Genomic DNA, 26,120 nt, shown 5'->3' on the forward strand with positions numbered 1-26,120 from the left:
AAAATGCTAATAGCTAAACGTACATGGTGTAAACATTATGGCTGCTAAACAGTAGCATGTCGGTATTGTCATTGTGAGCATGTTAGCATGCTAATGTTAGCATTCAGCTCATAGCATAGCCGCACAGTGCCATGAGCACTGAGGTGGCTTTAGACTCAGAAATAAACGTGAAACATTTACCATACATGTTGAATATAAGGTAGCTGTAACATATTATCCATTGTACCCAAAATTATATATTGGATGAGATTTCTTGTTTTTTTAAATATCCATTTGTTTCTAAAATGACACGACTTTCTGTCCTACTTAACATTCTGCTTTTTTTTTTTTAAGTGAGAAACCACAAGACAAAGCATACTGTCCCTAAAACATCCGCTGAGTCCCTCTCTACCCAAAGACAGGCTTTTAAAAAAAATAATATAGGAATCTTCTGAGTTTGGGATTCCTGGTGTAATATTTTCCCCACTGGTGTGATATTTTCCAAGTCCTAATGGTTTTCAGTATTTGAGTCACCAACATTAATAGTCCCTGATCTGTCTTTTCACTCCCGTCTCAGATGTACCTTCTCATGTTTTCCCTTCTTTCCCTGTTGCACATCGTAGGCCTCTCGACTGGTTCAGGACAGTAAAGATAAGCCAACCTCACTGGTGGTCAGAGAGACGTGTCCAGCCCCCGCCACGCAGCCACAGCAGCCACAACAGCAACAACAGCAGCAACAGCAGCAACCTGCGCCTTCGCCATCACAACCTGCCAAGCCTGTAGAGCAGCCCAAGGTCGACCCTGTTACGCCAGCTGTTCAGCCACAAGGTAATGTACTCAAAAGTTTTGGTAAATAAAATCTTTAATCATTTGGGAAAAGAAGTAGCAGATAAACAAACGTAAACTTTTCTCCTCGACACAGAAAATGTAGCATTATTTCTGCTTTGCCATCCTTGAATCGGCCGGCTATTGGGAACCTTCAGTGGAGGAAAAGAAAATCAATGCTTATGTTTACTTGTAATTCAGCTCATGTTGTGTCTGCAGCACATTCGGTTTCACTATTATCTGTCTCTTATTGCTTTGTTTGTTGTTCTCTCTGTGATTTCCCTGAGCTGCGGCCAAAAAGCTCACCTGATACCCACAACGCACTTAACACTGTCGCACACAAACATTTAAACCCACAGCACAAAAGCCCCGATCAACAGAATAACAGAGATATAACCAGCTCATAATGGACCTGAATTGTTTTTATTATATTATTGTCTGTAAATTACATTGGAGACATCTTGGCAAACATTATTTTACTGCATTAAGTGTGGAGCATTTTCATGGGAAGGTTGTGTTATGTTTACATGAGGGGGGTAAAAAAGTTATAATGCAACCAAATACAACAACACCTTTCACTATAACAATTAGGAACATTTCACATATTTCTGTATTGTACTCATAGACTGCATATAAATAATGGACGTAGAGACTGTGACGTCACCTATTGGTTTGTTGCCCGTTGGAAGCATCGAGTTCAGAGTTACACCCCTCGCCATCTTGTTCCGCCATCTTGTTTCCGATACGGGGAGCAGACCATACAGTGTGAAAGGGTCAAAGTTATAAGACTAAACCGGTAAACCTCCTTTTTTTATATCTATATAACGTTATACAGTTCAAACCAGTAGTTTACATACACTATATAAAAATTCACAGGCTTTATTTTCTTCACTGTCTGAATGTTTTTCCTGTTTTAGGTCCGTTAGGATTACCAAAATTGTTTCTATTTGCTAAATGCCAGAATAATAAGAGAAGGATTTTTTTAGACATTTTTTTTTATTACTTTCTTCAAAGTCAGAAGTTTACTTACACTAACATTACTATGCCTTGAAACAATTTGGGAAAGCCCAGATGATGATGTCATGTCCTTGGAAGCTTCTGATAGGTTTATTGACAACATTAGAGTTAATTCGAGACACATCTGTGGATGTATTTTAAGGCACACCTGAAACACACTGCTTCTTTGTGTAACATCATGGGAAAGTCAAAAGAAATCCACCAAGATATCAGGAAGAGAATTGTGGACTTGCACAAGTCTGGTTCATCCTTGGGTGCAATTTCCAGATGCCTGAAAGTGCCACATTCATCTGTTCAAACAATTATACCCAAGTATAAACACCATGGGAATGTCCAGCCATCATACTGCTCAGGAAGGAGACGGGTTCTGTGTCCCAGAGATGAACGTGCTTTGGTCCAAAATGTGCATATCAACCCAAGAACAAAAGCAAAAGACCTTGTGAAGATGCTGGCTGAAGCTGGTAAGAGTGTGTCATTATCCACAGTGAAACAAGTACTGTACTGACTGAAAGGCCACTCTGCCAGGAAGAAGCCATTACTCCAAAAGAAACATTTAAAAAGCCAGATTACAGTTTGCAAATGTACACAAGGACAAAGACCTTAATTTTTCCTGTGGTCTGACAAAACTAAAATCGAACTGTTTGGCAATAATGACCATCGTTATGTTTGGAGGAAAAAGGGGGAAGCTTGCAAGCCTGAGAACATCATCCCAACTGTGAAATACAGGGGTGGCAGCATCATGTTGTGGGGTTGTTTTGCTGCAGGAGGGACTGGTGCACTTCACAAAATAGATGGCAGCATGAGGAAAGAACATTATGTGGAAATACTGAAGCAACATCTCAAGGAAGGCCAGGAAGTTAAGGCTTGGGCGCAAATGGGTCCTCCAAATGGACAATGAATGAAGTTTAATCTGATTTAATGACAGACGGTGAGAAAAAAAAAAGATTGTGTCTTTATCTATAGTGTATGTAAACGTCTGGTTTTAACTGTATATAACTTTATTGACACGTTGCCATGGATACGCATTGTTCTGCTTCTCTGCCCCAAATCATACGATTCTTTATCTTCTATTTTCTTCTAAATGGGTCCATTATTTGAACTCTTAACGTCAAATTGTCTTGAAGAAGATTTTTTACTAGCGATTAAGACCATAGTGTTGTCCTAAAAAAAAATTCTGAGGTAATGAATCAAGTGAGAAGGTTTCTTATTTTGTATTGAAATAAATGGACCGAAACCTTTCTGCAGCCAAACTCAGCGTCCCCTACTGGAACTCTTGGTAGAATGCAGCTTAAGGCACTTCCTGGTTTGCCTCCCTGCTCAGACCCGGAGGTTGCCGCCTAATTACACTTTACGAATAATGAACAAACACTTCCCTGTTGTGCCCTGTTACTTCCCAAAAGGTAGCACAGGCTATACAACTTAAACGCATCTCTTATGCTATGAAATTGAATACAAAATAAATCTATTGCATTAAGAGCACCTCACAGCAAGAGGGTTGCTGGTTCAACTCCGGCTTGCGGCTCTTCTGTGTGGAGTTTGCATGTTCGCTCCGGGTCCTCTGGCCTCCCACAGTCCAAAAATATGCATCTTAGGCTTAATTAGTGACTCTAAATTGCCAGTTGGAGTGAATGAGAGTGTGGGTTGTCCGTCTCTGTGTGATAGTCTGGCGACCTGTCCAGGGTGTACCCCGCCTTTCACTCAGTGTCAGCTGGGATTGGCCCCAGCCCCCCGCGACCTGAGTTGGGATAAGCGGTTAGGGATAATGGATGGATTAAGAGGACTGTTTGAACTGCTTGAAAGAAGCGGGAATGTGTTTTGTTTTTTCCGGTTTGTTTTTTTCTTTGTCCAGCTGATTGGCACACCTGGCTGATGCTGTTGAATGTGTGTTAGCATGTTGTATGTGTTTTCTTTGATATACCCTGAAATAGTGGAATAAGATTGACCCTTCGTTGCTGTTGTGGCTGATCTGAAAACCTAGAACTTGTCTTCCAGCTCTGATGTTTCATTTGTGCTTAGTGTGACTGACTCGCACACCAATCCGCTTGTTGAACTAACTTCAGCACATGTGGATTACAACTGAAAGTTTCCAGTTCCATATTACGGTCATGATAGTTTATTCAATGTGTGCACCGAACTGTGACCCCTTCACCGTGAAAGTTTGACACAAAGTCACATACGAAATAAGATTTATTAAACACGTTTTCTGATTAAATTTCATTAGATTTTGAAGGCGTTCGGGCTAATAAACTGTTAAATCAATTTTATTGTAGCACTGTTGTAGGGTTTGAGTTCCATGACTTTGCAGTTACTGAACAGCTTTTGTCCGTTAGACTGTCTGATGCATGCCTGTGTAATTGACTATTATGATGACTGCTGGGAAAATCAAAGTTTCTAAACTCTGGACAAACCGTTTTGAAATGTGGGATGACTGTAAAGTGATTTTCACAATATAATGCAGTTTAAAGGCTTTTATGTAACAAGAAAATCCCAAAAATGTTGCATTGTCAGTAAAATCTATTTTCATAATGCTGCATTTTCTGCTTATTGTGCACATTTTGTTGGCCAGGTGATTTAAGGTGATTTGAATAGCAGGGCTTAAAGCAGATAAAAGCATGTTCTGATAAATCATAAATGGTCAGTAGCTTTCAGATTCTTCTTGCTAAGCACCAAATTATTTTGGTGTACTTTATAAATGTTGACACAGATCAGTTTCTATAGAGATATTCCTGCTAAATGGTTGGAAATGAGGCTAATGCTGTGTTTCTTGTAAAATGAAACTTTCTGTAGACCGCAAATTGCTGTTTATGGGCAATGAGTTGGGTGTGATGCTCACCACCAGAGGAGGAAACTATTTTTGTAATCCACTGGCTGCAGGGCCTGATGACGCTGAGCCCAAAGTTTTTGAGCTTTTTGGAAAAATGAACAAAAGCTGTTCTTGAGTCAAAGTGGCTTATAGAGAAAACTATGTTTTCAGCTGCAAAGATTGCATTTTCTTACAACCCTGATTCCAAAAACCACTGTGTAAATAATGTAAATGTTTTTTTTATGTTTTCAAATTAAAACTGTACAAAAACAATTATATTCATTGTTTAATCATATCAACTTATACAGTAGTGTTCAAAACAATAGCAGTCCAATGTGACTAACCAGATTAATCCAGGTTTTTAGTATATTTTTTATTGCTACATGGCAAACAAGGTACCAGTAAGTGCAGTAGATTCTCAGATTCTCTTTTAACACACCCCTTTGAACTAATTGCCCAATTGCACAGCCTTAAGAGCTGCATATCACGAATGCTGGGTCTTGTTGGTTTTCTGAGAATCTACTGCACCTACCTTGTTTGCCATGTAGCAATAAAAAATATACTAAAAACCTGGATTAATCTGGTTAGTCACATTGGACTGCTATTATTTTGAGCACTACTGTATATGTATCTACTTATTCAGAATTTTGCCAGCAACATATAAGGTGTATTTTTTTACACAGGTAAAGGAAACCTAATCCTAAAGGAAACACGGCTTTTCAACAATTGTAACCCCTGTGTCATGATGGTCAGATCGACAGACTCTCGCCAGTATATAGCCCCATTTGTAACCAGTTAAAAACTAATTTTAATTGCTTTAAAATTATAAATTTAGAGTGTGCACTTAAGGGGGACTTGGACCCTAAAAACCCTCTCTACGGCCCTGCTGAAAACATGCACTCTTACCTCTCGCGTTTATTTGTCGCGTTAATGAATTGTAGTTCTAGTTTTTGGGACTAAAATGAAATATTGGCTGAATGTGTTTGACACTGCTCTCCTCTTATGGTTCCTGTTGCACCATGTTGTGCAGCAGCAGGCTTCAGCGGAGCAGAGATGCTAACGTTAGCTGCTGCTGCTGTGGGAGGAAACAGGGAGGCGGGTCCTGCTTTAAAAGCTTTTCTTTGAGCGGCGCTGCAGCTTAAACACGGTCACAGGCACAAACAGCAGCAGAGGCAGGTCGGCGTGTGTGTGTTAGCGTGTGTCCATGTGCGTGTGTGTGTTTCGGATAATTACAGCAACAAACGCGAGCAAACCGCACTCGTTTTTCTCTCCGAACACAGCGGAAGTTGGTAAGAAACGCTAATTCAAAACACTGGTTGACTTTAAAACACGATAAGCATGGCGGCTTCATGTTTACTTTCGCTTTGTGGGGTTTTAGTGAAAAGCCGAGGCGATGTTGTTGTTGTTTTCCTGTCGTTGTGAAGGAGGCAGGGCTGCATGGTGGATTTACTGTCTGGTATTGATGCACTGTGTGTCACTAGGTCACTTCAGCTTTTATCAGATCGGAGAAGTAATTTCGGTCCGCAGCAGGCAGGTGGATGAGACTGTTTTACATGGAGATGGCTGTAAATGTGATAATTACTGTCTGCTTTGAGTAATATAGCTTCATAGTTAAATATCCCATGTATACATGCTAAACACTGCACTAAAAGCAAGAGAAAAACAACTACATAGCTCTTTAGAAATAAGAAAATGAATACTTTTATTAAAAGTTTTAGCTATTCATGTTATTCCTCAGAAGTTGAAATCCATTTCACCAGTTTGATGATTTAGATTAACTCTTTAATTCGAATAATAAAAGTGGGTATTCAGAGTCTTAACTGTAAATTTAATAAGGCAGCAACTTATGATTTATTTTATTTTCAATCAATCTGTTTATTGATTCTTGATTAATGTTTGACCTATAAATTGACAGTTGAATAGAGAATTTTTTTGTTGCCGACAAATTTCATTCATTGGACGATGCTTTACGTTCTGATCCTTGCACGTGGGAGCACAGCTGGAGAGAACCAATTGCTTATTTCATATGTCCCACTTATAGAATAACAAGAAAACATTTGATGTCATATGAATTGTTATCAAGATGTGAAATTACATGAGGACGAAAGATTTTGTCCTTATCTTCCAACCCTAATTTGAAGATTGAATCTGATATACAATCTAAGGCTGGTTGCTGATTATTTTCTACATTAATTGCTGATAAAATGTCTCATAATAGCGAAAAATGCCCAGTGTAGTTATCCAGAGCACAACGTGACATTTTCAGCATGCTTGTTTAGTGCAATCAACATACCAGAGCCCCAAAATATTCACTTCACAGTCACATATGACATCAAAAAGCATAAAATGTGAAAGATTTTAGTTTTTTCTGCATGAGAAATGACAGAAAATATTAATTAACCTTTCAGCTTTAATTTGATTCCAGCTCAGTCCACCAGCTCTCACATCCTCTCATACAAATTAATGGTGTTATATTAATTTCTTGGTCAGCAGGAGGGGGCGCAACCAAGAGGCCGAGCGCTGCACCTGGGACCCCACCTCCAGCCATGACTTCAGGAAATGAGAGTGAGGCGCCCACCGTGACGGGCAGCACGCCGCAGAACGGAGAGAACAAACCGCCCCAAGCCATCGTCAAGCCCCAGGTCCTCACGCACGTCATCGAAGGCTTTGTCATCCAGGAGGGAGCCGAGCCGTTCCCTGTGTGTGTAAGTGGCCCCGATCTCAGCACTGTCACAAGCAGTGAGACACGATAAACAACCCAGAGCCAACTCGCTCTCTCTCTGGTGTACTCGCCTGCGGGGAGCTGTCAGCGGGCAAACACCAAACCTTCTGTTACTACTACTACTACTGACAGCTCGCAGCTTCAGTGTGATTCAGTCATTAATTTTAGTGAGACTGCAGATGGATGAAGGTGCGTGTGCAACGAGCTGTAGCCTCTCAATTATCTCAAGGCATAAAAACACTTCTTTTAATCAGTGTCAGCAACCTTAATATTGATGTTATGATGTACTATATTGTTTATGCATGTACATGTTGACATGTGTATCATCTCATCTCTATTATAATCACGGAAAAACGCTGAATGTTCACGAAAAAGCCATTTGTTCAGGTGCAACATGATGGCTTGTTGTTATTTTTAGGCTTGGGGCTCGCTGCCTCCTACTGGACATTTGGTGTAAATACTCTATAAAATATTTTATATTTACATGCCTACAGGCCTGAATACACACAAAACATTCAGGCAGTTTTACAACATGAAGAAGTGCAGTGTTCACATTGCAAAGACAGTAATGTGGTACTTTTAACTCAGACTAAAGACTATTTTTGTTATTGGTTTGTTGTGTTAATGGAATAGGTGTGTTATATTAAACAGAGAAAAGCAGCCCGGCTTCACATTCGAGACGCTCAAACCATTAATTTTTTTCTCCCATTTGCACTTGATTTAACGACTTAATGACTCGATTATCACAATTGTTGCAGATTCATTTTCTGCTGATTGACCGATTTGTTTCAGCACTAATGAATACACATTTCTTACTTTGCAAACAACGTCTCCAGGCCTACTTTAATTATCAAAGTGAGCCCAAACATGGCTTTTCAAGGACAATTATTCAGATTTTTTTAAACCAGGGAAAGTGTCCACTCCTACCTCATTTTATCTATTCGTATCAATAATGTATTTAGGAGATTAATTATTAATTGGTAGTCAAACAGACACTGTTGGTCAAGCTGTCAAGATACACACATGAAAAGTAGTTTTTGCACTTAATAAGCCCTATTTAAATGATCTATAGTGAGGGTGTAAAGTGTATGACACAAGTGCATTAAGGGTGTTTCTAACTTCAGTTTTGCATAAATTGTGCATAATCTGGGTGCAAAGTATGCACAAGAGGCTGTATTTAGTCTCTTAATTATTCAGGAGTTTTTATTGGTAAAACATGAGTTAAACCAAGCACAAAGTCATCTCCTGTTTCCCTTTTTAAAAGTCCAGTAAAACCAGGAAAATTGGAGAAGTGAGTGGTTTACAGTCTCCAAATCAACAACTCCATTTGACTGCATATGAGCAAAGGCAGTGATAAACTATATAACTGATGAGCAAGAGGAGCGCTGATGTGTGTTACAAGCAGTATGTACACGCTTTGTGAACCTGCCTATGTAAGCACATTTTACTATACGATTTTTTTTTTATCCTTTAAATTGCAGGGAAATACTGCACCATTAACTTTAGACCAAGTTTTTGTTGGTCAGTGGTGCAATCACAAAGCACCTGACCACACCTCATTTTAAGACTAACACGGCCATGTGTGCACAGACACAAGGATTACTACCTACACAACATGGGTGTGACAAAGTCTGAAACTAGTGCACTGGGTGTAAGATAGGGTCCAATGATGCTACCACAATGTATGTCTGAATTATGGTTTTTGCAGTCTTTCACATTTAGATTAAAACCATATTATCAATTACAGCAAGCACAACAGTTTTTTATTCCTGGAGACTGTTTCCTTTTGTAAATGTTTGTTTTTTTGTCACCAGGTGGAGCGTCTGCCCATTCTTATCGACAGTCCAAAGAAGCTGGATCACCAGCTCTCCTCAGATCCCGACAAAACCCCCGTCAGCAATGCAGCAAACAGCGACTCTGATCCCGAGGACATGAACCAGCCAGGTGAGACACAAAGTGTTAAATATAATGTTGTATGATAAAGTACAAAAGGCTGTGTAGCATTGGGCTGCAAAACAGCACACATCCACATGATAAACAACATCATTCACCAGCTTCAGTCTTGAATTTTGGTGATTGCAGTTATTTATTATTTATTTTATTTCCCTTTCTACAGAAAAAGAGCAAGAACCCAAGCTGACCTGTGAATACTGCGGTTGGGTCGACTTTGCTTACACGTTCAAAGGCTCTAAAAGATTCTGCTCTGTCGTTTGTGCAAAGAGGCAAGTGACCTTTTAGTTTTATATTTCTTCTTATGTAAGCCATTTTATTATGTGACAAAAAGTTCTAATAGTTTAATTTGTGGACAGGTACAATGTGGGCTGCACGAAGCGGATCGGCCTTTTCCGTCCAGAGAGGAGTAAACCAACGAATCGCTGGCGTAGAAGATCTCAGGGCCGCCCCAGTATAGAGGCGAAGAAGCAGGTACACACGCACACACACACACACACACACACACACACACACACACACACAAACTTCACCATCAACACTTTACCTCCCATCAGATACTGCTTCTGCTGCACATTTTATGCCCTGCACTTTTCACGCCTCATGCTTTTTAATGAACCTCAGCATCATTTGTGTCAGCGCCCGATTATCTCCCTCTGTCTTTAAAGGGTCATTAAGTACTTTATGATCTTTGTTAACATTTATCGGTGACCAGTAGGAACAGGGAGGCATTAGTAGAGATTTTCTGCCTACTGCACAAGTTATATAGACATCAAAAGAGACTGGATTTGTTTTTGCTCATAGACATTCATCTGAGACGCCTAGATATCCTGCGTCCTGACTCCTCACTTTTAATACTGAAACTCGAGCCTGAGATGATAAAGTTAAGTTTTTACGCAACAGCCAGTATGTGACATGAAGCAGAATAGCTGACTTTTAATTTGGTGACCTTTTAGCTGGAGTTTACAGATTAAATCAGATGTGAAAAGGTATAAAACTTTTACTTGAGTGAAGTTTTAGTTGAGTTAAGTACAGACACTCCTGTACAAATATTACAACAATACAAGCACTTTTTTACTGTCCACCTCTGGATTTAATGGTCTGTTAAAGTGGATGAAGGTGTATATACTGTTTGCTAAATGTGAAAAATAAACTTCAGTCTTCTGTGTGAGTGTGAAGCGACCAGAACAGCCAAATTGTTTTACACACTGTTGTCAGATAAACAATTCCAACCTTACGAGAATTTAAAATTAATATTTTACATGAAATTATTTACATAAAATTGGTATTTGAAGATATAAAAATATCCAGAAAATTGTCTCTTAATATTGCCCAGTTGATTTCAAACCTAAATCTCAGGCAGGGGAATGACAGGAAAATAAAATATCCCAATATATTTTCCCAAATACCTTGATGTCATTTGTGTTAGTTACATTATTGTAGAGATAAGTATTTAGTGCTTTCACTAAATATTCAGACAATAAATAATCATCAGTAATATAAGGGATATAATGCTAGAACAGTTTGGTAAATTCAGAATAGTACATCATTTTACTGTAATGTGGCCTTTAAAACCAGGAAAAGTCAAGTCTAATTTATTTATAGTGCATACACTATAAATATATATTTCATACAAAAAGCAACACAATGTGCTCCACAAGGCTGGAAATCAGTGAATGCATGATGACATGAAATCAAAGTTCACATTAGATCAAACATAAAAACAGACAAACCTACAGTGATTAAAAGCAAAATAATTCAGCTAAAACAGCGGCAGAAATCAACACTTACGCCTTATTAAGACATCCAAAATCTAAGACAATCTCTAGCTTCATATCTATATAATATTGATATGTTTCTCAGCCTTTATGCTTATTCATGATGCTGTGGAAAGAGTATTACATTTTCTCTGTCAAGGTCTTAAAGAAGCATTAAATTAGATTTCAAAAAATGTTCATGCAGCAAACCTGCACTGAATAATAATACTGGAAAAATATAAATTTTTTGGCTCAAGAACAATATTTTAAAGGCTTTAGAGCCAAAATGTTCAGAGTTATGTAATGCCTCGAGGGCCGGGTCCTGAACCTCCAGCGGGGGGTGCTTTTGTTTCATGTTTGGACCAGGAAGCGAGTTTTATAATCCAGAGGGTTCAGCACCTGACAAAGTGATTGTCGAGGCATTGGTATCGATCCAACAGCCCTATCAAATCCCTGCAGGTGTATAATGCTCATCTGAAGCTGTTCTACAGTATAAATCTTACTTATTACCCCTTTAATCTTTGACATGTCGAACACAATGTCCCAGTGGTGTTTTACTGACGAACCTTTCATTTCTCACGCAGCGCCTTGACGTCACGCTCGACTGTTTTTACCTTTCAGAAGCTGTCCCCCTCGCCGCAGCAGACTCAAGGCGGCTCCGTGTCCTCGCCGCATCCCTCGCAGCCCAGTCAGGAGGAGTCCAGCCCGTGTTCGGACATGTCCAGTTACGAGGAGCCGCCGTCTCCTCTGTCGGCGGCCAGCTCAGGACCCCTGCCTCCTGCTCCGGCCCCGGCTCAGGTCCCCGTCCACCGGCATCCCAGCAGGGCCTCGGACCAGGAGGGCTGCGCCGTCAGAGATGCACCTTCACTGTGCCAGCGCTTCTTACCCAACGACCCCACCAAGTGGAACGTGGAAGAAGTTTATGAGTTCATCCGTTCACTGCCAGGTCAGAGGGGTAAACACTGCAAACACACTCCTAAAGCATTACATACACACAGATATCGGCACAAATACATCAAAAAGTAACAAATTACAAACATGCATGTTAGAAGTATCAAAATAAAATACGAAATTCATGGTATAAGAAATATATTTTTGAAAGGAATTTAAAAACAGTCCATATAAATCACATTTTAGGTATTTATTAGCCTCAAATAGGTCTGACCTCAACCTCTCTGTATTGAATCTAATTTCATCATAGATCCACATCCTGTCTCTTTATACAGTAAAATGATGTATTAAGTAACATTTTTCAAAATACACATTTACGGGTTTCTAAAATATTTTGTTATTAATCACGTCTTGTTTGTGTTCTGTCCAGCAAAATACAAATGACTCAAAAGCAATTAAATATTTATTTTGAATACTGCCTATCTTTGCATGCAGACCTATTAATATGCCTGTTTTTGACGTGACTGATGCTGCCTTCCAGTCAAAGTCGAGGGTCAGAATTTCTCATTTGAAATTTTCAACTTTCGACCTCAAAGTGTTTCAAGGTGCAAGACAACAAACGTAGACAAAAAAATGTGGCTGACTGACAAACTGATGTTTTTGGGAAGTGTACACAAATAGATACCATTAAACATTTTATTTTAGAGCACTTTTGTACTTGGAAATGTCTGAAGAACAGGTTTTACTATATAATATGTATTATTTTAATTAAATGCATGCAAATAAACTTGTTTCCTTTTAGTTGATGGGTTACATTCATAATGTGCATTTTCATTGGTGCTTCCATTGCTCTGCCAGAGTCCAACTTTGAGTTTTGTTCCATTGTATTTCTGCTCGTAGGAGGTTGGGATTTTTTGAGATCGGAGTTGTCTATAACTCTTACTTCTCCCTCTGCTGTGCCTCCAGGTTGTCAGGAGATCGCAGACGAGTTTCGCTCTCAGGAGATTGACGGACAGGCTCTGCTTCTGTTGAAGGAGGACCACCTCATGAGCACCATGAACATTAAACTGGGACCTGCACTCAAGATCTTTGCACGCATCAACATGCTCAAAGACTCTTAGCAGGACAACAGTGTTGCATTGATCTTGCGTTCGTCCATTTTCGTGTGTGTGGGTGTGTGTTTGTACGTGTGAGAGAGAAGAGCAGTGTGAAACTTTGGCAGATGATGTCATCGTAGCACTGACAACACAGACTGACTGCAGTATGACCTCGCCTTCTCACCACTACTGGACCGGTTCCACTGAATCCCCCTTCACCTCGCTCTCACTCACATTCACCTGCCTCTGCTCAATAACCGATCTATGGGTGTGCCACTAGTCGGTTGCGATACATAACTGACAGGTGCTCTTCTACCCTGAAACAGTATAAACAATAGAACATTTCCCAGCTTTATTTCAAGAATTTAAAAGATAGATTTATTTCCATTTACGACTACAGAACAAAAAATAAAAGGCTACACACTTAACACAAACGCATCTTGGTATTCCTTGACTGGACAAACACTCAAGGCTGTCTGCTCCAGGATTCCAAAACCGGATGGAGATGGTGGCTCTTTTTAGGAAATTTCTCTTATATCATGAAAGAGGTTTAATGAAATGTGATTTTTGAAAATATTTGAAGAGAGAAATAAGCGATGAAATTATTGAATCCGTCTTTATTTTAGATAGACAACGGTTAGTTTAAATGTTTTTTGGGAGTTTCCAGAGGTGGTGCATCATGCTTGATGCTCCTTTTTTGCATAAAGAAGCTGAGATCTGAACTTAATGCAAACAGCAAATGTGACGCCCCATCTCGCTAGACGTTGCTTCCAGAATAACTTGCACAGCTGCTTATGAATGAGAAAACATGGAAATAATCGACCCGGCTGACACGTGTTGGTGATATTAGACTTGCCGCCCATGTTTACCTGCACTCACAGTAAGGACTGTGGCAAACTCTCTAACAAAATGTTAATCCTAACATTAAATAAGTGAATATTTTTGCTCTTCACACCTCAAATAGAGCTTTCTCTGGATATCCAGTCTGAATCCATAACAAGGCATGAACACATTGCATTTGGACTATTCAATCCACCAAACCGGATTTGGTTTTGGTCTTGCTGACATTGTGTTCAGGGGCCTGTTTGTAAAGTGAGTTTACCAAATAAACCAGGCTTATTTCAGTTACATAAAATGGCTCAATTTATTAAACAGGCCCTTGATTTGGCTCACATTTTGATCTGATCTCAGCAGGTGTGAACGGCATCCATACTGTATTTTTGTTTATTCTTTTAAAGAGAGTCAAGAAGAAAAGAAGCTCCCCGTCAGACAGCAACAAATCTCCTTTTCTCTGCAAAAACAGAACCTTTGCTTTCCTCCACTTGAGACGTGCTTTTACGTTTTATTTTGCATCTAATGACCTGATCATAATGCAGGCAGAACTGGGATACCAAGGACTCTTATTAATACTAGGTTTAGATAAAAAGGTCTTAATTAAATGCCATTACCAAGATACAGAGTCGCTGAAAACAGCAGGTGTAAATGGGGGCTCGGATTTGGCCCAAGAACAACAAAAAGCTGTTCAATTTTAAAGGAAAAAAGAAGGTAATTAGAAAGTTGAGATAATAAGTCGTGCCAAAGTGCACTTACTGCTCTGTGGTGTCAGGGTTGGGTCATACTGCAACACGGTCATTACTGAATTAAGGCATTGAGACACAGTTACGTCTGAATTAATTATTAATATTATTATATTATTAGAGATGTTTTTTGTACAGTTTTGTTGGTGTGTGAATGAAAGAGCCATTTTTCTTTGTGTGGCTGGGAACAGAAGATTGCATTCATTAATTTTCTCATTTTTATTCAGGAGATGCTCCTTTGCCTTTTTTCTCACAATAAGACTCTCACGGCTCTCGAATACAAAGCTTGAATGCAGAGTAGACCGTTTAAGCAGCTTCTTTTGTGACATTGATTTCCCTTTCATGAGGAACTCGCCAGTTTTTCTCCTGTAGATTTAAACTGCTTACAAATGATTTTTCACCGCTTATTCAAAATGATTTACTAAAATATGACATTGATTTCTCGTCTTGGTTTCATAGGAGGACACTAAGTTATCTGAGGAACAATTCAGCTGTGCTGCACTCTTCACACAGCCTGACTTTTGGCACTTATTTTCCTTCTGGTTTCCTTTAATGTTAGGAGACCTAAAGTGAGAGTAGCATCTGCAGCAATGTAACACGTTTATATGTACATAGCAGCTCAAATGAGGAGAAAGACTGAAACTAAGTGTGAAGCTGTCTTTTTTTTAAGTTAAACTTATTTTAAAACAGAAATTTAATGGTGTTCAATATTTTGAAATATGCAAATGTATAAATATCATTTTTTATGTTCTTTTTTCTAATGAAATATGATCAAATCTATTTGTGTTTTGTGGCTGTGATCAAAGGTCAACTTTTTTAGATAAGGCTTTGTCAAATGCTTGTATTTATCAAAACAGTTTGTTACAACATTTTGCAATTATAAATAATTTGCAATACAATTCTGTCTTGGGCCATTTTCTGTGTGTGTGTGGCTGTGTGAAAGAAAAAGTCGATTTCAATCTCACTGTTAGTGCCTTCTTGAAGGCAATAAAAGTTCTTGGTTTGTAAGAAAACAATAATCCAAAACTCAATGAAAATCACTTTGTAGTTATATTAAATGGGGCAAAGCAGCACATTTGTGTTTGAATAACCACCATATGTTTACATTTTTGTTTGAGAAATGATTGTCATTGAAGTTTTGTTGATATAAATGCAAATGAAAGGGAACATAATGCAAAGGAAAATAATGTATAAAACAATCAGATGTATTTAAATACAATTGTAATAAGTGTACTAAAAGAACAAGAACATTATCAAAGCCCAAATAGAAAAAAAAAAAAAGCACAAATTACTTTGAAAAAATCTTTCTTTGAAAAGGGGACGTTTTCAAAGCATTTTATACCTGGATTGTATAAAACTAATGCATGGTAGAAAGTATAGAACACGGTAGAGTATAGAAGCACGTACATGGTGCAAAAATGACATCTAGAAAAAAAGTATATAGTTGGAAAATACATTAGTATTGTTTGTTCCCTTTTTTCAAATGCTGTTTTAATACATATCTGTCAGTTTCTTCTCGAAGTTCCTGGTTTATAGGAAACAGGACATTTCCAGCTGTTCTCACATAATTGTTTCATTATACAATGACCGGTTTTAACAAACAGACCGACCACTTTCCATTTTGTTTGCAATGAAATACAATAGAGGAACAAACAAACAAGGAGCAGGTACGGTGAGTTTTTAAATGACACGTTGCTACAGAAACATACAGTACTGACACGCCCACTGTTTTGATTTGAGAACGGACCAAACCAAATGCTGTCGACCTTTTTTCTCTTCTTACATAGACGTGAAAAGAAAGTCAACCAGTTAAGCCATTTAAATCAATCATTTGAATCACGATACAATGGTAATTTACGGGTTTTGATGTTAAAACAACGTGTTGAAACAATAGCAAAGTTTGTAACTTTGAAACTCCCCCGTATATCTCGATCAGAATGGTTTAGCCCATGTTCAAACTTGACCGTTGTTGATGCTGTGACGTTGTGTGACTTTTAAACTGTAGAAAGGTAAACGGTTAGTTAACGTTAGTTTGTGTAAGTCAGTAAATTACTTTTTTTCATCTCAAAATTATAAATTCATCGAAATAACATCAAAAGGTAAGTACGTCTCTAGAAAGTGTTTTATTGTAATAACAGTGTAATTTTATGGGTTTTTTTTGGTATTTTTGTTTTTAATCATATGACATTTTAGCTTAACGTTATACATTATGTTAATTAACGTTAGAAAGTTTTAGCTGAGGTCATCGGCAATTTTGTGTATGAAGTTGCTTTTTTTAGTGGTAGAAAGTAACGTTACATTTCGTCACCCTGTCAAAATAATCGCCTAACTCACAAAAAACTTCACCAAAAGTGTAACATATGACATTTATTGATCATTTCACTCAAAAAGAATGGGATGGCTATTTGAATAGTAATAACACTGTGTGTAAATGATGTAACTGAAGAGAAATAAATGACTTAGGCAATTTTTTGAACATGCCTTTGTGACTTCAGCAATATATGGTAACACTTTATTTTGAAGGTGTCTACATAAGAGTCACACAAGCCTGTCAGAAACATGACATGACAAGTATCATGAGCATTAATGTTACTTCAAAGTGTCATTAATGTTCATGACACATCCCATGTCATGTTTATGACACGCTCATGTCACTCTTATGTAGACACCTTCAAAATAAAGTGTTACCATATCTTGCTTAAGTCACAAAGGCAAGGCATGTTCAAAAAATTGCCCAAGTCACATTTTATTTTGACTTAGGCATTATAAATCTGCTTAAGTCACACACTTGACAATGGGAAGTGAAGACATAAAACTGAAGCAATATTGAGTCTTACCATCAGCTTCCCTCTAAAGTTCTGGCCTGAAACTACATGCCAGATTTATTTATTTTTGATGATATTCGGCCAAGTAAAACTGGAGATATTGTCAAATATATTTAGTATAAAATATTGAACTAGAGATTATCCTCATTTTACCTGTTATATGTAATATTTGCAACCTGTATTCATATTTGCAACATTTCAAATTCTGTGTTTTGAAACATCATTTTCAAGATCAGATTTTATGTTTTCCTTAGTTTCTTTTGGGTTCAACATTTTGATCAAGTAAGTCAAAGTTAAAAATTAATTATCAGGACATATAGGTGATGTATAGGTGAGGTAACGCTGAAAAAACTGATACCAACATGGCATGGTAAAGATTTTGACCTCCAACTTTACACATGAATGCATGTTTCGTTATATTCCAATACTTACATTTTCTGCTTGTCAAGTCTTCAATGCATAGGTGTTACTTTTGCTTTTTAATCGAGTTACTTTTACTTGGGCAAAACAGCTGTGTACTTTTTCCACCACTGTTTTTTTATTGTCTGTAAAACCACCTTGTAACTGCCATGATCACATTTTATTCATTATATTTCCAGGGATGTAACTTACAATTTTCTTTGTGGATTTATCTAAAGATTTTCTACTGATTCATAATTTAGTCTATAAATTGTCAGAAAAAAAATATTCCTGTTATGAGGCCCAATATGATGTCGTCTGACTTTTTTAAAATTTGACAAACAGTGCAAAACCCAAACATAATTGATTTATTATTATATGCTCTTCACGTTTGAACAGCTGGAAAAATGTGTTTGGCGTTTTTGCTTGAAAAATAATGATGAATAAATTAGTAAAATAATACAGATTAAAGATCTGTCGGTTGAGTGATTGGTTAATCTACTAATAATTGCAGCTCTTAATATTGTTATCATACAGATCGTGGCCAATTCGACCAAGCTCTATTGGCTTTATTAGTTACTGAGTAATTTAAATGTCTAGACTGTTGCTGAAATGCCAAATCAAAGAGACGAGGCTGCTGATGATTCCCCAGCTGACCTTCCCTGTCTGGAAAAACTTGACTCTCCCACAGGTATGAAGCTTTATTATGGCAGTTATTGTTTTCAGGCACGTTCAGGGACCATTAGTAATTGAATTATTACCACCGTGGCAGTTTTAATTATCTGAGGGTGTGTGTGTCCTGTCTGTGGTGTCAGGGAGCCCACCCACCGCCTCATTATCCAGTCTGATGGAGCTGGAAAATTGTGTTTCCAACCTGAACCTCGCGCATGAGATAGTACTGAACAGAGACTTCTGCTTCAAACCCAGGAGCCCTCCCACAGACAGGCAAGAATAACACTGCACCACAGCTAAAGTGACCTTGTTATTCTTATTTCCAAATTGAATTGAGAGATTAGTCTCTTTTGAGCTTTTTTTTTTTAAAACTTTATCTTTCTGTAGCCTGGAGGGCATAGTGACTGAGACCATTCACCGAGCCTTTTGGGACAGTCTTCAAGAGCAACTGAATGACGATCCTCCAAACTACAGCCATGCTGTCACTCTGCTGCAGGAAGTCAAGACGGTAAGTGTGTATGGTATCAAATTATAGGCATTAAAAGAAGGGGAGGGGGTTTGCTGAGACCTTTGACCCCTTTCATTCATCAAAACCAATACAGTATGGGTAGAAAACACAAATAAAAACACATGGCCAACCTCACAGGCTCATTGGAGCTATCTGCAATTTAGGAAAATAAACATTCAATTGAGAATACGTTCTAGAGGGAAAACAATTTAATATTTGTATTACTTATTTATCTATTCATAGTGGTAGTTCAAAGATATATAGGTATAAGAGTTAGAGTATAGGTAAAAGTTAGATTAAAGGATTAGTTGGACAATAAGGAATACACTCGTTCACTTTCGGGCAGAGTTAGATGAGAAGATTGATGCCACTGTCACATCTGTGCGGTAAATATAAAGGTACAGCCAGCAGCTGGTTATCGAAGCTTAGCATAAAGACTGGAAACAGGGAGAAACAGCTAGCCTGGCCCTGATTAAAGCTAACAAAATGATTAGCGCTGGTGTATTTAATGTGCATCTGATATTCATTCAACTTGATGCTCTAAACTCTAAACTGGCTCTAAACCACATGAACCTTAAATAATACATATAATTCTCTGTATTCAAACGTGACTTAAGGCTACCTCATACTTCCTTGTAGATGCTTCAGTCCCTGCTGCTGCCCGGTCACGTCAGGCTGAGGTCTCAGCTGGACGAGGTGCTGGACATGGAGCTGATCCAACAGGAAGTCGATCATGGAGCTCTGGATCTCCACAGACTGGCAGGATACATCATCAACACCATGGCATCCTTATGTGCACCTGTGCGAGACCCAGCAATCAGAGCTCTGAGGGACCTGAGGGACCCCGTGGAGCTGTTGAGGTGAGAAGAAGGTTAACACCACCTTCACAGGCAAAGCTTGTGTCTATTTATAAGTATATATAAATAAACCCAGTTCATTTGACCCATTTTTACAAAAGTCCAGGCTCATATCACTTCTAAACAAGTCTTCTTGGTTTACTTCAGGGGGGGTCAAACTGATCCATGAAGGGGCCAGTGTGGCTGCAGGTTTTCCTTCCAGTCAAGCAGGAGCACACCTGATCAATCATTCAATCACCTGAACTGTCTTCACTCAGTTGATTTGTTGTATCAGGTGTGCTCTTACTTGGTTAACGCAAAAACCCTGCAGCCACTTGCAAACTTTAATGGGGAGCAGCTTGTCTTAAATACTGTACCTCACTGAAAAGTAAACATGAACACACTTTTTCTGTTGTTTTTCCTCAATTCCCACAAAAATTCAAGAAGAAATAAATGAGTGCAGATCTTTAAGAAACATCTAAAAAACAATTTATTTTCCTTTTAGTTGTTATTGATTTGCGCAAATTGTATTCTGTCCCTTTTCTTCTTCCTGTGAAGCACTTCCTCGGTTTTGAGAAGTGCTACATAATAAATTTCACTTGCCTGTATTTGTAATTTTTCAGCAAAGTTGTTTCACCTAAAACTGATTCCCCTGTCCTTCACCTCAGAGAGATCTTCCGCGTCTTGGGCCTGATGAAGACCGACATGGTTAACTTCACCATCCAGAGCCTGAGGCCTCACCTCCTGCAGCAGGCTGTGCAGTACGAGAGGGCCAAGTTCCAGCAGATCCTGGACAAGCAGCCGGGTGAGGAGCGGTGTTTAAATCTCTAACCTGACTGCTGCAGTGTGAGTGATAGATGATAAAGGTGACTTTGTGACTGTGAAATTTACGGTCATCGGATATTTCACTTTTCAATTAAACAGATTTTGACCCTTGTTGCTCTAAAGCGCCATCAGGCCATTTTTCAGCTTCTCACAGATTAAGTGGGGAGCTGGACAGCCAATCAGTGACCTCTGGCTCGGATATTCTGTCCAAGTGCTGCTGGCTAATCAGTTTTGCAAAAAAAAAAAAAAATGAGTGCCTCCCAAAATACATTTTGTTAGCAAATGAATGTGGTGAAAGTAGGATAGTACTCACTTCATTTTTGTTTATAGAAGAAGATGTACATTTTTTCAAAAGGTAATTTTCTTATTTTAGTGCAGATGCTGTGACATAATTGAATTGGTTTTATTCTCTATGCTCCCTAAACAGACACTTAAACTCACACTGTTTTTTGTTGCTACATAAATACATTTGTTTGTATCTCTCAAAACACCATGTGAATCCTCTGCAGGGTTCGTACGGGTGCTTGAAATCCCTGAAAATGCTTAAATTTTAATGTTTTATTTTCAAGGTTTGAAAAGTGCTTGGATTTTGGATAAAATGCTTGAAAATGCATGAAATTTTTACTGTATTTCTCGTGTAATAGAATAGAAGAATAGAATAGAATATATCTTTATTGTCTGTTCAACAGTCTGACTATAGACAATCACATGTTCAATTAAAAAAATAATAAATTGAATATTGAGATTAGCAAACTGTTATTTTGGTTGTTAAGTGTTAACCATCGCTGTCGGTATGGTTGGAGCGAAATTACCCCTTTTAGCATGTAAGTACTCATCTAAAACATGCATCTTACAACCATTGTAAGGTCCTGGAAAAGCTTGAAAATGGACCTTGAAAGTCTTTGAAAAGTGCTTGAATTTGACCACTCATAAAGTGTATGAACCTTGCCTCTGGTAGTTATTGCAGTTCATCCTAATCTGTCGTCTTTGTCATATATATATTTTACCTTGTCTTTTTCAGCTTCTCTGGATGATACCACCGCTTGGCTTCAGGCAGCAGCATCAGAAGAGGCGGCAGCAGTCAGTGCTGGGCCCGAGTCTCCCCGTCCTGACAGCCGAGGTCCTGTCAGCGCCACCGCTGTCCTCAACCGGGCCTACATGCGTCTGCTACACTGGGACCCGCGAGACCAGAAATATCCCGAGGTCAGCTGCCTTTTTAATTTGAATGATATTTTATTGATTATCAGGAAATATTCACTCTCCCAACACACTCCTTGTCACCCCGCTGCATGTTAAATTATGTGATAACGCATTAGAGCTCCAGTCTGATGTACTGACACAGTCCTGTCAGATTAACTCAAGTACTCCTCCGTCAACATCACCCATCAGGTTCCAAGTGTGTTCATTACAGCTGATTTTAAACTTCATGTTATTTAGCACTATTTATTCTTTAAAAATAGATATTGTTGGCCTACAACAATGTCGTTCAAACAAATTGAACTACTCTCTTAATTACGTCATCTTCAGCTTCTTCTGCAGTGGTATCGTGGTTTTCTGACAGGTGAATTGGCTCCAGCTAGTGCTTATCTTGATGAGCCAACTACTAATACTCACACAACGCTGGTGGATGGAAACTAGCATTTAAATCCAATTTTCTTTTGCTGATTTTCTCGAATTTCAACAATATTTGTGACCCATTTGGATGGACACCTGGCTGATGTTTAGGTGGTTTGGTTAAGTTGGAATCTGTGTTACTGCCACACGGAGTAGTTAAAGTTTTAAGCATTTATCAGTTACCTCTGCTGAATATTTAACCCATATATTTATAACCCATTTATCCATTAGGCTTAAAGCTATTCAACACTTATCCATTACGTTCACTGAACAATTTAAACCACCTATTTATTACTTTTAGCCATCTATTTTAACATTATATCCTTAAGTAAATTTTTGGCTATTTTTACTTTTATAATTTACTTGTAGGTAAGAATTTCACTTATACTTCCATTACTAATAGTAGTCTATTTAAGCCAACTAGTTAGGGTTAAACCTCTCTGCTCAGTTGATAACTAGTTATCATATTAAATTTCTTGTATATACCCCTCATGTCCGATTACCCCTAGTTGGGAGCTAGGATTTTGTCATCTAAGCTGTAGCTGTTGGTTTTCTTCAGAAAGACTTATATTTATGCTGAAAACACCCCGTGGTTACCCATTTGACACGAGACTCTGACCTCCACACACAGACTGTGCTGATGGACCGAGCCCGCCTGGACGTTCTGGGCCAGCGGCTCCAGTTGCTGGTTCTGGAGGCGTCAGTGCTGCTCCTGACCAATGCTCAGTGTGGGGGCGCCGTTTTCTCCCTGCAGGGGTTTGTAGGTAAACTCAGGCAGTCCGTCACTGTCCTGCTGGAGGGCAGTCACACCAGGTAAGAGGAGGATTTGGTGATGCATGTACTGGCTGTCACGGGGAACAGGTATTGTATGAGAAGGAAACCAATGGAGGTGACAGGAGGCAACTAGCTTGTCAGAACGGATCCAGCTAACCTCATTCTTTCTGTTCAAGAGAAGCCCCGTCATGATTAGTGGATAAATGTGGAACAGCAGCCTGCTCACACTCAATAAAATGCACCATAGGCTACTTCTCCTTTAATCACCTTTATTAAAATGTCATTTTATTTCATTCAAACCTGAGAGACCTTGGTGATATTAAAAACTCTTATTTATTGACTTCCGTGAGTCCCAGGACTCTTTGCTCATCACTCTTTATAAAATTAATAAATTAATCGGCCTGTGACCTAACACACATTTAATGAACCCAGCTGGTAATTTGTCTAATGCTCGTTTCTGGTGCCGCAGGGAAGCAGACCTAAAGGGGGCGCTGCTGGGGCTCAGGGAGACAGTGCTGCAGCTGGTGACCGAAGCTGTGAGGAGCCACGGAGGAGCAGCGCTGCCTCAGGAGAGCCGAGATCTGCTGAAAGGACAAATCTCTGAGCTGTGGAAGCACAACAACCCTGTCCGCACACTCATAGGTCAGAGCACAAGAGCGCTACATCAATGATTTATTTAAGCACCAATGGGGGAAAATAGTATAAATTAACATATTAGGGTTTTTTTTTTAAATATCCATTGCTTTATTGGTGGTTGTTTTTACTTTTTTTTTTAGAAAACTTAGGCTGATACATCAAACCCCCTCAAAGCTTAATCAAAATATATTTCATAAAGAGATTTCATTATCGTTTGTAAAAAGCTGACAGTTTGGAAAGACACTATTTTCACAGGGCAAGAGAAACCTGCCTTACAACTATTTTCATTAATAATTAATCCGTCAATTATTTTTCTAATTGACAGCTCTGTGGTGCATCCTCACATCAATCGTTTTCTTCAACCAATCGTCCAAAACAAAAAAAAACATCTAGTTTGCCATCACATATGACAAAGAATCGAACTTATCTTGACATTCGAAGAGAACCAGAGTATTAACGATTCAACTTGTTAATTCATTATCAAAATAGTCACAGAATAATGTGGTATATTTTAATGTGTAGGAGGTAACATGCTTTATAATGTCATTTAGTTTGGGTTATTATCACATGAATGTTTCAAACTTGGATGCTGCAGAGAGCTGACTCCTCTCCTTCTCTCTCCCTCCGCCCCCTCATCCTTCCCTCGATCAAACACAGGAGAAAGGGTACAGGGCTTCCTCCAGGCCATGCTGCAGGGCGGCCCCGCTAAAAGGAGTCCAGAGCTGCCCGCTCCCCTCAGGCTGGTGAGCGCCGAGCTCTCCGAGCTGGGGACGGCCTTTGGGCGAATCGTCCACTTCAACCGAACGGTCTTCGGTCCCTTCTACGCACCCGTCCTTAGGAAACTGCTGTTCCCGCCAGGAGAGGCCGAGACCGGGGACGACACGCGCTAGACTGAGGGCGACCCAGACAACCTCCGGTGACCTTAACATAAGCTGCCAGTTGGCACCGAACGTGTCGCTATAGAGTGTAAATACTGTAAACAAGAATGTTCAAGGGAAAGACATTTACACAAATGTACATTACTATTATATTTTTCAGGTGTTTAAACAAAAAGTTTCTCAAAGCTCGAGGCAGGTACTGAATTATTACTGCATTGGTGCATCTGGGCTGCACATTTCAGTGCACAAACATCAGAAAAACTAACAGATTGTGTGAAACAAAATGAGTAATCATTTCCACCCAGACAAGAGTAACAAATAGTTTGTAGTACGTTTATGAAAAGAGACAGATTTTGATTCTGAGATATTTTGCAGGGGGAAAAAATCGATTGTCTGAAAATACACTTTTGTTGGTTTCTGTCAGTTCTCAGATCTCTTCATTTCAAGATAAACAGTCTCAGGAAAAACAAAGTACCAAAGATCATGCAGATAGTTTGTATATAATACTTTAGTTTTAATATGTAGCTGGTTTCTCTTCTTATCTTTATGTTGACAGATGATTATGTACCAAAGACTTTGTGCAATTTTTTCTGATTGTTTTTGTTTTTTGCACCTTTGCTTATAAACCAAAGCTATACTCAGTGTTTCCCCTTCAGCTGTTTTTATTAGTGGGAGGTGGTATACCAAACAGGCACTTATTTGTAAATAAATACTGAATTGATACATTTTCCAACCTTTAGGAGCAATGATTCACTCAACTAAATAAGTTGAAAACAAATGAAAATTCAGGTCTCAAAATTCACCAAGAAATCATCGTTCACATTGAATACTTTTGAACAATAATCTCATAAAAGGATTCCTGGATCCCTTTTAACAGGCAGAGCTAAACACAAAAACAACTTAAACAGGGTGCTAAAGATAACCAAACACGTTGCTACACAACAAAGTTGGTATTTTCTTTGAAACTTGATTGTTGGTAGGATTAGCTGCTCCATTTAAAAAAAAACAAAAAAAAAAACCCTGCATCATTAGAAAACAACAAATAAAAATAAGGTTAATTATTTGACCGTTTGTGAGCAAGTGCTGTCCTGTATTGTCTGTAAAACAATTTCTTAAAAAGAGCGGGAACCCTAATGTAATGTAAATAACTGATATAAAACATATTCTTTGTTTTGCAAATCAAGCAAAGACCTGTGTCATTTCTTTTTAAATCATGCAACAAATCTAAATGGCAAGAACAGTTTTTAAGGACTCTGTAAATGCCATCACCACAGCAGAGCAGAACCAGACACTTCAGGGAATCAGATGCTCAGCTCTGTGACTCGAATATAACACACAGTACACACAAACTGGTGCTAATCGTTTGTTGAGATTAGAAGTTGCACCACCCACTAATCTCTACAGCAGGGGAAACACTGATAGTGTAATTGTACAATAATTACCATGTTATTATGTTTGTCACTTTGAACAGCTGGCATTATTTTTTTCTTTGTGTTTTTACATTTTTAACCATAAAACAAAATCAATGCCGACAA

The 26,120-nt window shown here is 38.7% G+C and overlaps 2 protein-coding genes across 2 annotated transcripts in view; both read left to right on the top strand.

The window, feature by feature from the left end:
- The window catches only part of phc2b (polyhomeotic homolog 2b (Drosophila)), a 47,732-nt gene extending 32,215 nt beyond the window's left edge, over window positions 1–15,517 (top strand). The window contains exons 9-15 of the mRNA XM_059329935.1: window positions 603–807; window positions 7,115–7,329; window positions 9,161–9,290; window positions 9,463–9,568; window positions 9,656–9,770; window positions 11,675–11,999; window positions 12,911–15,517. Coding sequence (XP_059185918.1) covers window positions 603–807; window positions 7,115–7,329; window positions 9,161–9,290; window positions 9,463–9,568; window positions 9,656–9,770; window positions 11,675–11,999; window positions 12,911–13,065 — 1,251 coding nt within the window. The 3' untranslated portion in view covers window positions 13,066–15,517. The remainder of the gene's footprint in view (window positions 1–602; window positions 808–7,114; window positions 7,330–9,160; window positions 9,291–9,462; window positions 9,569–9,655; window positions 9,771–11,674; window positions 12,000–12,910) is intronic.
- LOC131968107 (T-complex protein 11 X-linked protein 2-like) lies at window positions 14,524–26,120 on the top strand. Its single transcript, XM_059328852.1, has 10 exons — window positions 14,524–14,586; window positions 18,443–18,533; window positions 18,658–18,787; window positions 18,902–19,022; window positions 19,662–19,882; window positions 20,527–20,663; window positions 21,705–21,886; window positions 22,929–23,110; window positions 23,541–23,713; window positions 24,365–26,120. The coding sequence occupies exons 1-10, from the start codon at window positions 14,524–14,526 to the stop codon at window positions 24,595–24,597; spliced, it is 1,533 nt and encodes a 510-aa protein (XP_059184835.1). The 3' UTR covers window positions 24,598–26,120.

This window comes from Centropristis striata, chromosome 3 (assembly GCF_030273125.1).
Source record: "Centropristis striata isolate RG_2023a ecotype Rhode Island chromosome 3, C.striata_1.0, whole genome shotgun sequence".
Classification (NCBI taxonomy): Eukaryota; Metazoa; Chordata; class Actinopteri; order Perciformes; family Serranidae; genus Centropristis; species Centropristis striata.